This window comes from Cucurbita pepo, chromosome 12, assembly GCF_057944985.1.
Source record: "Cucurbita pepo subsp. pepo isolate OVF chromosome 12, ASM5794498v1, whole genome shotgun sequence".
Taxonomy (NCBI): domain Eukaryota; kingdom Viridiplantae; phylum Streptophyta; class Magnoliopsida; order Cucurbitales; family Cucurbitaceae; genus Cucurbita; species Cucurbita pepo.
Window position 1 is genome coordinate 15,705,503 of NC_141809.1, and position 14,087 is coordinate 15,719,589.

Genomic DNA, 14,087 nt, shown 5'->3' on the forward strand with positions numbered 1-14,087 from the left:
TATGTTTGCCAAATTTATTAAATATTTTATTAGCTTTAAAGAAAATTATCATCTTATTTTGCGTATGAATTTAACAAAAAAAAAAAAAAAAAAAAAAAAGAAACAAATTTGAGAGTTGAAATGAAAGTGTGGAAATATTTATTGTATGGTTCAATCTCAAAATGGTAATAAATGGAAGGATAAAAGAGGAAAAAAGAAAAACCAAATCTGTAAATTAACTTAATTATTTCCAATTAAATAAAAAAAAAAATAAAAAAAACAATTTTCTCTCTCCTCTTCTTTCTCTCTCTAAAGCCCACCATTGTGAAGAAGCTTCAAACGCAAAAGCCACAAATACGAATACCCATTTCCTTATCGTCCAAGAACCCTCCACACAAGAAAGAAAGAAAAGCAGCCTCCATGAAAATAAAGAACAAAGGCAAAGTCCATCCATCTCCATCTTCTTCTTCTTCTTCTTCTTCTTCTTCCGATGGGGACTTTTTTGAGGTCTTCAACTATCTTCCAGTCGCGATATTGGCTCTCATCTCTGTTCTGACCCTTGACGATCGAGAGGTTTTGGCCTTCATGATGAGGAGATCCATGGAAACCTCGTCGTCCTCGTCTTTCGTTTCTGGAAATAAATTTTCCAAGAGAGCTCCAAAGAAATCCACGGCTCCACGCGCCAGTTCTGGTAGCGCGTGTGTTCACTCGCCCCCCTCTTTTACTTGTTTTGATTGTTACATGAGTTTCTGGGACCGGTGGAACTCGTCGCCGAACGGGGAGCTGATTCATCAGGCCATTGAGGCTTTTGAAGAGCAATTGGCTAACGGGGAAAAATCCAGCAAGAACGTCAAAGGGAAGAAGAGGGAAAAAATCGGCCGTCAGTCGTCGGACAAGCCTGTGAATGTTGTTGCCCCGCCACTGCCGCCGTTGGCGGAAGTTCTTCCTCTGCCGATTGATGAGGGGTCTTCTGCGGCTCCGACGACGTCTGGGAGTGACGATGTGGAAGCAGCGGAGGGAAAGGGAGAGCCATCGCGGACTGAGGAGGAGACGGCGGTGATGATCGTTCCGTCGCCGCCACCGAGCAACCGCAAGGGTTTGGCCCGGAAGGTATGGCCGGACGTATTAGGGTTATTCAATTCTCGTTTATGGAGTCTTTGGGGTCCACATTAGAAATTCAGCAAATAAAAAAGAGAGGATATTTCGATATTTTTCCACTTTTTTTTATTAGTTTTTTTTTGGACCCAAGATGAGAGTAAATTCAAAAACAAGAAAAAAAAAAAAAAAAAAAAAAAAAAAAAAAAGAAAATAGTAGATGTTATTTCGCAATGGAATATATAGAGTATCGTCCCATCTTTGATAAACTTTTGAGAAATATGCCTCTTTTTTATTTTTTGATAATTATTAATGTTGAATGTTTTGTTTTGGATTACCCCTTGTGTTTGGCTGCTCACAAAATGAGAGGGAAAGTGCAAAACAAAATGCATTCAACTTATAATAATACATTCCTTTTTTTTTTTTTTTTTTTGGTAAGTTTAAGATGTGAGATTTGAACTAACAACTTCTTCTTAAGAGGCATTGTGGGAACCAGTTTCGTTTCTAAGTTAAGGATGAACTGATAGTGGAGAAAAGAACAGAAAATCAAACTAATCAGGTTTTCTTTAATCAAGCTTTTATCCGGAATCAATGTTTAGTAGGAAGAAATAGAAAAAAGACGTAAAATTAAAGTTTGAAAAATGTTTTTTTTTTTTTTTCTTTTAAAAAAAGGTCTGTCCAGTCGCATTGCGCCACATGTTGCATAATGTTTATAAAACCTAGGTAGGCATTTCAAAATGAAAGGAAAGGAGTAGAACTCTGTTTTTGCAGCCTTCTCCTAATCTAAATTACCTGTAAATTGGATTTTGATGTAACACTAACCTCTTCCTGCTGCTTCTTCAGCTTGAGAATGGTGTTGTGTGCCGCATCCCTTTTGCGATCGCCATCTTTCAAGCGTTTCTGTAAACAACTGATGTCCTTTTCTACCTTCTCTACCTTTTTCTTTAGCTTCTTCATTTTGGCATTTACTTTTATCTGATTTTCCGCTACCTCATCCCCAATCCTTGCTCAGAGCCTGCAACTGTATTCATTTCCACAGCTATTAATTACAACATATCCTACTTTAATAATTTCCCCAACCTTTTCTTTCTCCCTCTTACTTACTTCGACTCGAATGGATTCTTGTGAACCCAAGGACTTCCACAATTTTCCGTTCACAACACCATCGCCAATACCTTTCTCCCTGCCAATCTTATGTTGTTGTATGTCTTTCAGAATGGCTTTATCACGACCAACATCGTCTCTGGATTTCTCACAATCCCAATAGTTGTTGCGCATTTGCTCTTTTAGGCATTCAATCTGTTGCATAAACCCAAAAATCTAAACAGATATGATAACTCATCCAAGTATACTCAATCACTGAATTTGACCAAAACTAGAACTAAATGTTCACGATTAATGCTTAAATATTGAATATTACAGGAGCCTGGAGTTCTTCCACTGTCATCCCACCATCCTTCCCTTGTATTGCATTCATCTCCCTTAATAGCTTCCTCTCATCGGCCATGTTTTTACAGTCATGTCCCATCAAGAAACACAGTTTCTGCTCACACATCAGTAAATATACATGTACATGCCATAATTAATATGAACAACAACAAGAAACTCCAACAAGTCTCACAATGAAGAACACAATAAGTTTAGAGTTCAATAGGCCATACTTGCTTATCGACTTCGCCTCCCGACAAGCACAACTTATTCGATTTATCCTTATATGCATTGTTTGCAAAACTCAGTTTGTCTAGTGATAGATGCAGCACACCCAATCTGTCTCTTTCCCAATCTGGAGTGAGTCCATAGTTATCATAGTAATTTATCGTGCTCAATTTCGCCCTCACCTCATCGCTATCCATCTACAAACCAAAACTTATTAACATTAATCATCATCACCTAATCAAGCAAAACTGACTTATCCACTCAGAGAAAATTCTAACTCTCCGTTTATTAAAGTTAACAAGACTAAAATGTTGAACAAAGAAGGACTTGGGTTTCTTTTCACATACCACTCTTTTCCTTATCTTCTGGGCTAACAGAACTTGATCTTCATTTATCCTTTCAATAGTTTCTTCAGCCTTCTTGATCATGGCATCTATATTCGGGCTCTCAACTGACAAGACTTCGACAAAGTAAGATTGTCGAACTCGAACAGGTATTTCATCGACCACTTGGGGTACTACCACCCCATCACAAGCAGCTTCCGATCCGTCCTTCTCTCTATCATCGATTTGTCCGCCGTCCATGGCGCTGTTCCAGTACAAGAAAGCCTTCCAACAAAGCACAAAACCCCTTCAAAAACACTAAAAGAAATTGCACCCAGTCCTAAACTTAGGATCAGATTAGTAGTGCTTCGTAACTAAAGAAAATTCAAATTACAGAAGAAAAACGGAGAAGAAATTTCATACCTTGAAATCAAAACAATTGGTGCTTCAAATGGTTGCTGTGGTTAATAATGGGATTATATGAAACCATCCTCCTTTTGACTGTATGAAGTTAATCTGATAGTTCCGTCCTAAGCACTTGTTCCTCACGCCAAGTTTGTATGTAAAATATTTGTGAATTGAATGAGTCAACTGTTTGTGGGTTTACAATGGACATGGATATTTGGTCATGGTCAACGGTCAACATCAGCTATCTAAATTTAGTTTCTAAACTTCATAATTTTTTATGATTCACAGGTCTTCGTAATTGAAGGTTTAAGTTCCATTAGATATGGGATTCAAATGAACCAGAGGAAGTTCAAGCATGTTTACAGACAACAAAAACACACACTGCATTTCAGGTTTAAGAGGAAAGAAGTTCAAAAGGATCTTCAGCATCTTTCATCAACCATTTCAATCTAGTTTTAGAAAGCGATTCCGGAATAACAAGTTTACGACTATCCTCCTCAACCAAATCTAATTTCTGGTTGCCAATCATCCTCCCATCCATGCAAAGCTCTCGATTACATAGGGACGGCACGACTCTCCTTTTGTAATCCTTTCTGAACTCCGGCCAATTATTCCACATCTGCATAAACTTTTCAACCTGACGGGGGGGGGGGGGGGGGGGGGGGGGGGGGGGGGGGGAACAAGTCTTCATAAGCTCTTAAAATCCTAATTTAAAGCAAATTCTTCAAGTGCTACTACATTTAACCTGTCCTTGACATAGTTCTTCAAGTGCTGCAATGTCTTTCATTTTAGCAAGTTCTTCAACCTTCTTCATGAGGGATCGATATTGGTAGTGGGAGGCATTCTTAACCCATAAGATACCACAAACAATGCATCAGTGCAACAGTCTATGAGTGAGTGATCAATTATGATGCATATAATAGATATACCTCTTCTCCATATTGTTTCTTCAATTTAAGAATAGTGTCATATGCCTCCTCCTTTCTGCGGTTGGTATATATCAAGTGTTTCTGTAGACACCTTATATCCTTTTCTACCTTCTCTACTTCTTTCTTTGTCTTCTTAATTTTGGACCTTACTCTCGCCTGTCTTTTCCTACATTCATCTGAACAGTCGTAGATTTCCTGCAACTTTTGTTGTACAAAGAACATGGGATAAAATTTTATTATAAATTATACAGTTCAATCAATCAAAGTTCTGTGTTTTCTTGTTTCCTCTTACTTCTTCTTGAATGGCCTTTTTCAAATGCGAGGAGGTCCACATCTCTCCCTTCACCGGAGCATCACCAATAGCTTCCTTCCTCTCAAGCGCACGAGCAATTTGAACATCAATTTGCGCACGCCGCAGACCGCTCAACAACAGCATAATCTGTTTGTATAACTCAGAAATTAATAACGATGATAATTCATCAATTCCTAAACATAATATTCTAAATGCCTAATGCTGAGTATTACAGAAGAATCGACTTCGTCTGCTGTCAAGTCACCATCCATCTCTTGTCTTGTATTAACCTCCGCTAGTAGCTTTCTCTCATCAGCCATATTTTTACACCCATGACGCATCAAGAAAGATAATTTCTGGTAGATAATAGATTGCATAAGACGAAAAAATCGAGAAAGTCTAAAAAGTTGAATGAAATACATAAGAGAAAAGTTTAGAGTTGATCATGTTAGATTGAATGGCACGATAACCTATATGGGTCACGACCTCATGTATTTATAGATGCGTATAATGAAGATTACATTCCAAATCTATGATTTGGTAACAAACCATCAAATCATAGATTTGGTAACAAACCCTTCAAATCATAACAACTAGTAAATCTTAGACTATTTTAGTATATACAGTTATGATCTATTTTAGGTTTAACACCCCCTCAATCTGGACGATGTACTACTAAGTTCAGATTGCGCCTAAAATAGCTAAAAGAAGGAGCTGGCAGTGGCTTTGTCATGATATCGGCGAGCTGATCCTTGGAAGATATGAGTCGAACATCAAGCTGACGAGTCGATACTCGTTCACGAACGAAGTGATAATCAACCTCAACATGCTTCGTCCATCGATGAAAGATTGGATTGGCGGATAGGTAGGTGGCACCAATGTTGTCACACCATAGGCTAGGCGCTCGCGCTTGCGAGATCCCGAGCTCACGCAAGAGGACTTGGATCCAAATTAATTCGGCAGTGGCATGAGCAACCGCCTTATATTCGGCTTCCGTACTAGAGCGAGAAACTGTCGATTGTTTCCTCGAACTCCAAGAGATAAGATTGCCACCAAAGAAGATCACATAGCCTCCAGTGCTTCGACGATCATCAGGATTCCCAGCCCAATCAGCATCTGAAAAGGCACTCAACAAATCAGTGCTGGACTTTGTAAGACACAAACCCATATCAATCGTGTCATGTAGATAACGGAGAATTCGTTTGACTGCCGCCCAATGTATAGAAGTCGGAGAGGACATGAACTGACACACTCTGTTGACACAGAAGGATATATCAGGACGTGTCAGAGACAAATATTGGAGAGCACCAACGACACTTCGATAGCGAGTAGTATTCTCAGGTGAGAGCTTTTCACCACCATTCAATAACAACTTCTCACTGGGAAGCATAGGTGTGGGCACACCTTTGGAGGTGAGCATATTGGTTCTGGCTAATAAATCTCGAATGTATTTATGTTGTGTCAGAATAAGTCCACTAGAAGTATGGCGGACCTCAATCCCAAGAAAATAACTCAAAATACCAAGATCCTTGACGGCAAAATCATCCTGAAGCTGTGTAAGAAGTTTCTCAGTAGCCGTAGAAGATGAGCTGATGATAATAATATCATCAACGTAGATGAGGATATACATCTGAATGCCCGTTTTGTTAAAAATAAAAAGAGAGACATCAGCCTTTGAAGGTGTAAAATCCAGCTGTAATAGTTTGGAGCTAAGGCGAGAAAACCAGGCACGCGGAGCTTGTTTAAGGCCATAAAGCGACTTATCCAGCTTGCAGAGATAACCAGGGTGTTGAGAATCCACAAATCCAGGGGGCTGCTTCATATAAACATCTTCATTAAGAAGGCCATGAAGAAAAGCATTTTGAATATCAATCTGCCGAATAGCCCAACCACGAGAAATAGCAAGAGATAATAAGAGCCGAATGGTAGTGGGCTTAACAACTGGACTAAAGGTATCATCATAATCAACGCCATACTGCTGTTTAAAACCTTTAGCAACCAGGCGTGCTTTGTAGCGATCAATAGAGCCATCTGGCTTTTGTTTGAGTTTGAAAACCCATTTGCAATCAATAACGTTAAGACCAGCACGAGGAGGAACTAAGTGCCATGTCTTATTTTTTTGAAGTGCCTGAAATTCATCATTCATTGCCTGACGCCAGAGGGGATGCTCAATAGCAGTAATATGTGAAGTAGGTTCAGAGGCAGAAGACCGAGCTACAAGATATGTTACTGTTCCATCTGTACGCACCTTGGGTTTCTTGATATTGTGCTTCAATCGAGTACCATACAGATGAGTAGTAGGTGCAGGATCCACATTTGAGGGGACGGCCCTATCAGCCGTTGCGAGGGGAGCAACCGATGCTACAGCAGTTGGTTGACCAACGGCCGAGGATTCGACCGGGCATTGCGCAATATCATCTGCTGGCGGAGGAGCCGAGGCCTCAATCATTGGCGGAACAACCAACGCCGATTCGCATGGCAGCGACGCGGAGGATTGTTGCGGCAATTCCGAAGCTGATGTAGACACCAAATTTTCTGCATCCAAAGAGTTAGTATTCCTCACTTATAAACCCATGATCATTCCCTAAATTAGTCGATGTGGGACTTCCATCATCCAACACCTCCCCTCGAACAAAGTGCGCCTCCCCTTAATCGAGGCTCGACTCCTTTGGAGTCTTAGTCATTTTTGACTGCCTTCGAGGAGGGGCTTGGCTCCTTTTCTTTAGGAGTTCTTTGTTCGATATTTGAGGATTTGAGGATTTATCAATCTATTGGCACGACTAAGTTTAGGGCATGACTCTGATACCATGTTAGATTGAATGGCACGATAACTATATGGGTCACGACCTCATGTATTTATAGATGCGTATAATGAAGATTACATTCCAAATCTATGATTTGGTAACAAACCATCAAATCATAACAACTAGTAAATGTTAGACCATTTTAGTATATACAGTTATGATCTATTTTAGGTTTAACAGATCATACTTGCTTATCAACTTTCCCTCCTGACAGGCACGAGTTATTTGGTTTCCCTTTACATGCTTTGTTTGCAGAAGTCAGTTTGTGTAATGATAGATGGAGGACATTCATTCTGTGTCTGTTGTATTCTAGGTTGTATTCATCCCAATTTTCATAGTATCGTTGGTTCTCCAACTTGGTGATCACCCGAGCACGGTCCATCTACAAACGAAATTTATTATATTCAGTGTGTGTTGCACATCGATATCACTTCATCTAGGAAAACTGATTTGTCTAATAAATGAAGATTTCAATCCTCCATTGTTATACATCGAAAAGCTCATATGAATCATGATCTGTGAATTAGAAAAAATAAGGACTATAATTCTTTTCCACATACCTGTCTGTCCCTTATCTTCTGGGCGACAAGAATTTGGTCTTGATTCATCTTTGTAATCGTCTCTTCAGCCTTGATCATGGCATCTATGTTTGAATTTTCAAGTGCCAAAACTTTGGCAAAATAAAATTGTCGAACTCCACCAGGCATTTCATCAAACATTTGGTGTTCATCAACTACCGCCTCATCACCAGCAACTTCTGGTCCTTCCTCTACCACCTTGTTCTCTCCAAAGTTGCAATCTCCTTCTCCCATGGCGATGTGCTTTGCCTATCAACGCCCAACAAAGCAAATACCATTCAGAAACACTAAAATAAATTACACCCATTTCTAAACTTAGCATCACATTCTTGTTCTTTAGGCTACAAACTAGAACTAATTCACATTATTGTTGCAACATAAAAGGTTCAATAATAAGTGCAGAAAACTCAAATTACAGAAGAAAAACAGAGCGAGGAAGAGACAGAACGGGTTTGATACCAAAAAATCAAAACAACGGTTGGTTCGAAATCGAGCTGCGAGTGGGTGAAGATGGTAGCCGGATTATACGGCACAACAATCTTTCGATTGGCTGTATGTAAAAGGAGCTGATTGCTTTGCACCGAGCACCTGCTCCCCACGCCAAGTTTGAATGTAAATGAAAGTCAACTGCAACTCGGCAAGTGGGTTTAGATATAAAATGGAGATTCGCAATTTGGGCTGCGTTCCCATCACCGGAGAAACGTGCAATTCAAGACATGAATTGCAAAAAATGGTTCAAGAAGTTCTTGGCTAAATTAAAAAGACAAACAACTTGACTGCTGGTTGAGATAAACATTTCAAATTTGGTGGCCGAAAGAAAGAATCTATCATAATAATGCCCAAAGCTAGTTTATGATTATCTTAAGTCAAGCGGTTGAGATTAACTAATAAATGGAGAATTCAATTAGAATTTTTGGAGAATTTGAAGCATACTTTAGTAAGCCTTTTCATGAGGATGGGATATGTTGCTTTAGAAGCTAAATTTAGATAAATGAGAATCTTTTGTCTCTCATCATGTTGGTCATTGGGTGGTGGCACCACAGTATAGAGATTTTGAGATGAATACTAAGTTGCTAAAATTTGAGTCGGACGTGTTCGAGCAATGATATAATTATTCAGTGAGTCTATCACAATGTGACTGTCTCGTAATAATCAGTGAGTCTATCACAATGTGATTGTCTTGTAATAATAATTGGACGTGAATTCAATAATTTATATGTCCTTTAATAACCTGAATGAACACATCCAATAATTTATATGTCCTTTAATAACCTGAATGAAAGTTGAGGATCGAGATCAAATTTGGTAAAACGATAGAAAGTTATAATACTTTCTTGTCACATCTACCTACCTTTGACTAAGAATTTTTATTTGGTAGATCCTACGTCCTTGAAGTTCCAAAAGGACGAATTCATGGTATTGAGAAAGAAGTACTATAATTGTGGCTGGTTGAGCTCAAGAGTGTGATAGGAAGGCCGAATTAGAGTTGAAAAGAAGAAAGCAATTAGAATAGTATGAGCATCCATGTGAGTGTAAGGTCTCAATCTGTATCCACCACCGCCCAAACAACAGAGGCAGCAATGTTCTTCAATAATACCCAACCAGCCTCGCAGTCAAGATACAAAAACTGATCAAAAGTAGGGTTCAATCCAGAAATGAAAGTTAAAACGCATTTAGACAAACAGAGTAATGTTCATGGCGTAACCACATCACAGTGAGGCCTATCTATATGCTTTGCTTTTGCATAATGAACGAGGGCTGTTGCATTTAGACATGGAGATTTATAACACAGCATGTTCAGTGCATACATTTACATCCCCATTGGAAGGCCTTTTAGGGTATTGGTCAAAAGGAAAAGTTCAAGAGAGGGATAAATATGTGGCGCACTTTGTCTACCACATCCTTGTTTTCCCTCATGTCACTCATATAACACATTCGGATTTTAGTTTCATGTTTGGTTCCTAAAAACCAAAGTAGACACAAAAGTTTAGTAGGTCCAATAAAATGCTCATTTTTTCGTTTTCGTTTTCGTTTTCGTTTTCGTATTCTAATCTTTGAAAGCCTTGATAGAAACATACCAGAAGGCACAAGGTTTGAATATAAAATCTCTGCATACAGTGAATTTTGTGTAAAGGGTTAGTAGTATGAACACGTCTTATCATGGATCAATGGATCTACCAATCATTTTAGTTGGATTTGACAAGCTTCGGTAAAAACTTGAAAAGCTTGCAAGTTCATGGAGCATGGCCCCCCTTGCACCTTTCCCACTCTCTCACTACATCCAATGCAAATCTAATCAACTTAAGATTCAAATATCAATCTACCAGGTTCAAAACTACAAAACAAATAGACCAACCCAACTTATCAGCTCGAAATTTACCAATGACTTGACATAAAATCTGAACCCTTTGTTCCTAAATATTCCGCCCGAAGTTGTAAGACACAGTAAAGTAACATTATAATCAGCGCTCACATTTTCATATTGGGAGCATATCCGGGACAGACTTGAGCCAAATGAGATCTTTTTCATGCTAAGGAAATGACTTGAGAAGGCTTCAGATACGTGATGACAGAACTGAAATCATATCAATTTCTTTCCTAGGAATAGTATTTTCTCTCCCGTAAAAGCTCAGAATAAGACTGAGAGGATCAGGACATTTACAAATTATTGTTACAGTTAAAGAGGATAAACTGCTTCCTTTTCTTCTTCTTACCCTATCTCACCAGGTTACCATGTCTTTACAGTCGAAGGATACTACTGATATCCACAATAAATATGAACAACAAACAAGAACTAGCTGATATCCACAAGGGTAAAATTTATGTCCTATAACAGAATGTTTCAGAAACGTGGCGTTGTAAAAGGCTGGATCTAAAAGCACATAGGACCCAGGCATATTGTTTTCTTTTTATATTTTCTTCTCGAAGAAATATTCTGACATGATGCTAGAGATCATGTTATGAAGCCTAAAAGACTATTATCACCTATTTCTAGCAGGGAAACAAGCACGTATATCATGGTCATCTATACAATTGTAACACAATTTGAGGTTAGCAACAACGATGCTAGAATCATGGTCATCTGCCTGATCCAATATGGAATCACATATGAAAATAAGATATTGAAGAGTTTTGTAACACAATGTATAGTCTCTTCTACCTTTCCAGGTCAAATAATGCAAGTGTGCCCCTGATCAGAAACCATCTATTTATTTGTGAATTATCTTTGCTCCTATTTTGGTCCAACACAAGATTCTCTACAGACCCCACCAGTCATTTTGGGGTTTGCCCACCAAATCATAGTGAAGTTGTTACAATTATAAGGATGGAAACTATCATTTTCACACGGAGGCATATGCAAAACATGTTGTGTGGATAGCACAACCATGCACAAAACATGACTAAATTAAGGTACTTAAAGCTGATTAATTATAACTAAAACAGAATGTTTAATAACATCAAGAATAAGAAATTAAGGTTGGGAGAGAGTGGATACCACCACCACCCGAAGTACCAAAAAATCAAAACCAGTCACATTCATCTGATGGAATGACCAGCTTCCATAAGGGTGTCCCAGGACCCACTAACCATTTGGCCACTTGAATGGATAGCATAACCCAACCAATTCTTTTGTAACCATCCCTATGTTTCCTTTACCCACATCATCTCAGACTATTGGAGGTATGCAGGAAGAGTCTGACGCTTTGTTGATAAATAAGCAGTGAGCTAAACTATGGAAAAACACCTTTCCCCCCCTCATCATCCCTCTAAAGTGAACACATCAAAACTCAGTTCTCTGAAGCACAACCAGAAAGATGAAGGTAAACTTAATTCTGCATGAATCCTTGTAGAGTGTTTCTGTCTAAATACTAAATGATTTTGTGGTTTCTCCTCAGTTACTTGGTTGGATGCATCGTAAACTTCGGCAGAATGGTGGTGAACCGTTCAAAGATTATGCCATTGGTAAATACCTTCAACTAGTATTCGTCTGTGACATTGACCCTGCATTGTATAGCAGATGATTTTGACTTGAAATTTCATACCAATAGCATATATTTCAAAATCCAAGTCATAATAAGTATATATGTTTAATCAGTCTAGTGCATTTGATTGAGAGCATATGCTCAACCAGAAATTACAAATAAACCATGAAATCATTGTTGATATGCTGAAAGCACGTAGGTCATTCTTGTAATTGTTGTTTTTAGGCCAACAATCGGTTGATGATCAGCAATACATCTCAAAGTCAAGCATTAAACCTTTCAAGCAAGCCCAGCGAGAACAGCAGCTTCGAAAATCTTTCGCTGGTCTGGAATCTGAAGTAGGAGATGAAGACTACGAAGATGAATCATCTCATCAATTGTCTGAGATCTTCCACGGGTTTCTAGCAATTGGAACTCTAGGATGTGATCAAGTCATCAATGACCCAATGACACCAAAGTTTTCAATTTCCGTTGAGAATATAACGGAAAAAGAAACTGAAGTGACTGAAAATGAACTAAAGCTTATCAATGATGAGTTGGAAAAGGTTCTAGGAGCTGAAACTAAGGATGAGGGATACAATGATTCCTCTGGGAGAAACAGTCACGTGAGCATGGGAAGGAGCAGCCATGGTAGCACAATTACCCTAAGTGGCAAGCCAATGGATGGCCTGGAAAGCAATATGAGTGGAAGCATCATCTGCCCACTTCAAGGATATCTTTTTGGGTCAGCAATTGAATTGTCAGAGACTACAGCAGTTGCTAAAAAGGAAAACAGGACCTCCCTTGGCGAGCTGTTTCAGAGAAGCAAAATAGCAGAGGAGAATGCAGGTCCAAAATTTGACAAGGAAGACAAGAGAGCTGAAGAGGATATTGATAAATCTGCCATGCATCTTATGAAAAAGAAACTGAAGAAACGAATGCTGTCTGCTTCTTCCCGGAGCTCTGCAGCAGCTGTTGAAGGACTCAATGATTCTGCTTCAGCAGAAACAAAACTGCATAAGGTACGCCAAACTATGACTTAAACTTAACCCTTGCTTCCAATGGTATTGAAGAATATATATATATCAGAGAGATCCAAACTAGAACATATGACATGACATGACATGTTGGTTGCAGATCTTTCACATGTTCCACAGAAAAGTTCACCCTGAAAGCTCAGCAATCATACAGAAGTCTGATAAACACCAAAAGGTTCAGAAAAAGAAGAAAGCAATCCATAACCATGATGGTTGCTGCAACAATGGAGAGCAGACATCTGATGAGGATATCATGATATATCCTCAGAGAACACTGTCGAAACCAAGCTTTCGACGCATCAAGAATCAATTTCCACCACATTATGGACTAAACAGTTCTGATCCAAATGACAACAAGGAACGCTGGATTAATTCAGATGAAGACTGTAAGTTAATAAACTCATCAACATCCACCTAGATGTCCTGTTGGTTTTCACAAACACTAATATCAGCACCCACAAGCTACAAATTAATGCTTAAATAATAGTCCTAAGTTAGTATTTATGCTCAGATTTGACAAGACGGATGAATAGGAGCTAATCCTTGTTTAATTGACTTTGGCTATGTTCATCATAGATCTAGTGCTGGAGCTTTGAGAGGGAGGTAGAAGAAGCATGTTCCTTGTTCTTCAGTATCCGACTGTGTTGCAGTATTGTGTACTCATATTGGTAATTATTGATGATAGTGTGCAAGTTACTACAGTCTGAACAGCGTTTGGGTGTGAAAATAAGTAGAGGATCTCCCTCTTCAAACACTCACTTTGTATGTTGTGTGAAATGTATTGCTATCCCTACAACACTTTATGATCATATTTTCTTGCAGTTGATAATTCTCTGTTTTCTTTTTCTTTCGCTTTTCACAACCCTCTGCTTTTTAATTACCTGACATGAAAAAAAAATATATTCGTCTCCACAAAAAACAGTCGATGTTTTTATCTCGAATATTAAAACAAAGGAAACTAGAAAAGCTGTCAAACAAGTAGTCTATCGTTTACTTTCTAAAAACCAAAAATTTAACAAAAAAC

At 38.7% G+C, this 14,087-nt stretch overlaps 3 protein-coding genes and 1 pseudogene across 8 annotated transcripts; 2 read left to right on the top strand and 2 right to left on the bottom strand.

Annotated features, from left to right (window-relative positions):
- Window positions 1-342: 342 nt before the first annotated feature.
- LOC111806103 (uncharacterized) lies at window positions 343-1,411 on the top strand (annotated as a pseudogene).
- Window positions 1,412-1,892: 481 nt separating this feature from the next.
- On the bottom strand, window positions 1,893-3,617 carry LOC111779624 (uncharacterized). 5 transcript variants are annotated; one of them, XM_087129279.1, is made up of 5 exons: window positions 3,477-3,617; window positions 3,078-3,338; window positions 2,736-2,927; window positions 2,495-2,617; window positions 1,893-2,373 (listed from the first exon to the last, which is right to left on the bottom strand). In XM_087129279.1, exons 2-5 carry the CDS (start codon window positions 3,312-3,314, stop codon window positions 2,083-2,085), a joined length of 843 nt encoding a protein of 280 aa, XP_086985405.1. In that variant the 5' UTR covers window positions 3,315-3,338; window positions 3,477-3,617; the 3' UTR covers window positions 1,893-2,082. The 5 variants fall into 5 exon arrangements, with proteins under 5 accessions (XP_086985405.1, XP_086985406.1, XP_086985404.1 ...); XM_087129280.1 differs by having other exon boundaries at window positions 3,078-3,371; XM_087129278.1 differs by having other exon boundaries at window positions 3,078-3,393.
- A 139-nt stretch (window positions 3,618-3,756) lies between these two features.
- LOC111779614 (proton pump-interactor BIP131-like) lies at window positions 3,757-8,914 on the bottom strand. Of its 2 annotated transcripts, XM_023659700.2 has the most exons (8): window positions 8,524-8,908; window positions 8,047-8,313; window positions 7,674-7,868; window positions 4,916-5,038; window positions 4,683-4,829; window positions 4,391-4,591; window positions 4,207-4,305; window positions 3,757-4,098 (listed from the first exon to the last, which is right to left on the bottom strand). In XM_023659700.2, exons 2-8 carry the CDS (start codon window positions 8,296-8,298, stop codon window positions 3,856-3,858), a joined length of 1,260 nt encoding a protein of 419 aa, XP_023515468.2. In that variant the 5' UTR covers window positions 8,299-8,313; window positions 8,524-8,908; the 3' UTR covers window positions 3,757-3,855. The 2 variants fall into 2 exon arrangements, with proteins under 2 accessions (XP_023515468.2, XP_086985402.1); XM_087129276.1 differs by lacking the exon at window positions 4,916-5,038 and having other exon boundaries at window positions 8,524-8,914.
- Window positions 8,915-11,748: 2,834 nt separating this feature from the next.
- Window positions 11,749-13,892, top strand: LOC111809879 (protein LAZY 1-like). The gene is made up of 5 exons (XM_023696352.2): window positions 11,749-11,885; window positions 11,961-12,027; window positions 12,273-13,048; window positions 13,164-13,449; window positions 13,640-13,892. The coding sequence occupies exons 1-5, from the start codon at window positions 11,880-11,882 to the stop codon at window positions 13,657-13,659; spliced, it is 1,155 nt and encodes a 384-aa protein (XP_023552120.2). The 5' UTR covers window positions 11,749-11,879; the 3' UTR covers window positions 13,660-13,892.
- The last annotated feature ends 195 nt before the right edge of the window (window positions 13,893-14,087 follow it).

Coding starts and splice junctions, on each gene's coding strand:
- LOC111779624 (XM_087129279.1), bottom strand. CDS start 3,314: ATGGACGGCGGACAAATCGATGATAGAGAGAAGGACGGATCGGAAGCT. Junction 2,928..3,077: donor AGAAGATAAGGAAAAGAGTG/GTATGTGAAAAG, acceptor TTTGGTTTGTAG/ATGGATAGCGATGAGGTGAG. Junction 2,374..2,494: donor TGGAAGAACTCCAGGCTCCT/GTAATATTCAAT, acceptor TTTATGCAACAG/ATTGAATGCCTAAAAGAGCA.
- LOC111779614 (XM_023659700.2), bottom strand. CDS start 8,298: ATGGGAGAAGGAGATTGCAACTTTGGAGAGAACAAGGTGGTAGAGGAA. Junction 4,830..4,915: donor CAGACGAAGTCGATTCTTCT/GTAATACTCAGC, acceptor TTATACAAACAG/ATTATGCTGTTGTTGAGCGG. Junction 4,306..4,390: donor AGAAACAATATGGAGAAGAG/GTATATCTATTA, acceptor TTATGGGTTAAG/AATGCCTCCCACTACCAATA.
- LOC111809879 (XM_023696352.2), top strand. Junction 13,049..13,163: donor CAGAAACAAAACTGCATAAG/GTACGCCAAACT, acceptor TGTTGGTTGCAG/ATCTTTCACATGTTCCACAG. Junction 13,450..13,639: donor GATTAATTCAGATGAAGACT/GTAAGTTAATAA, acceptor TGTTCATCATAG/ATCTAGTGCTGGAGCTTTGA.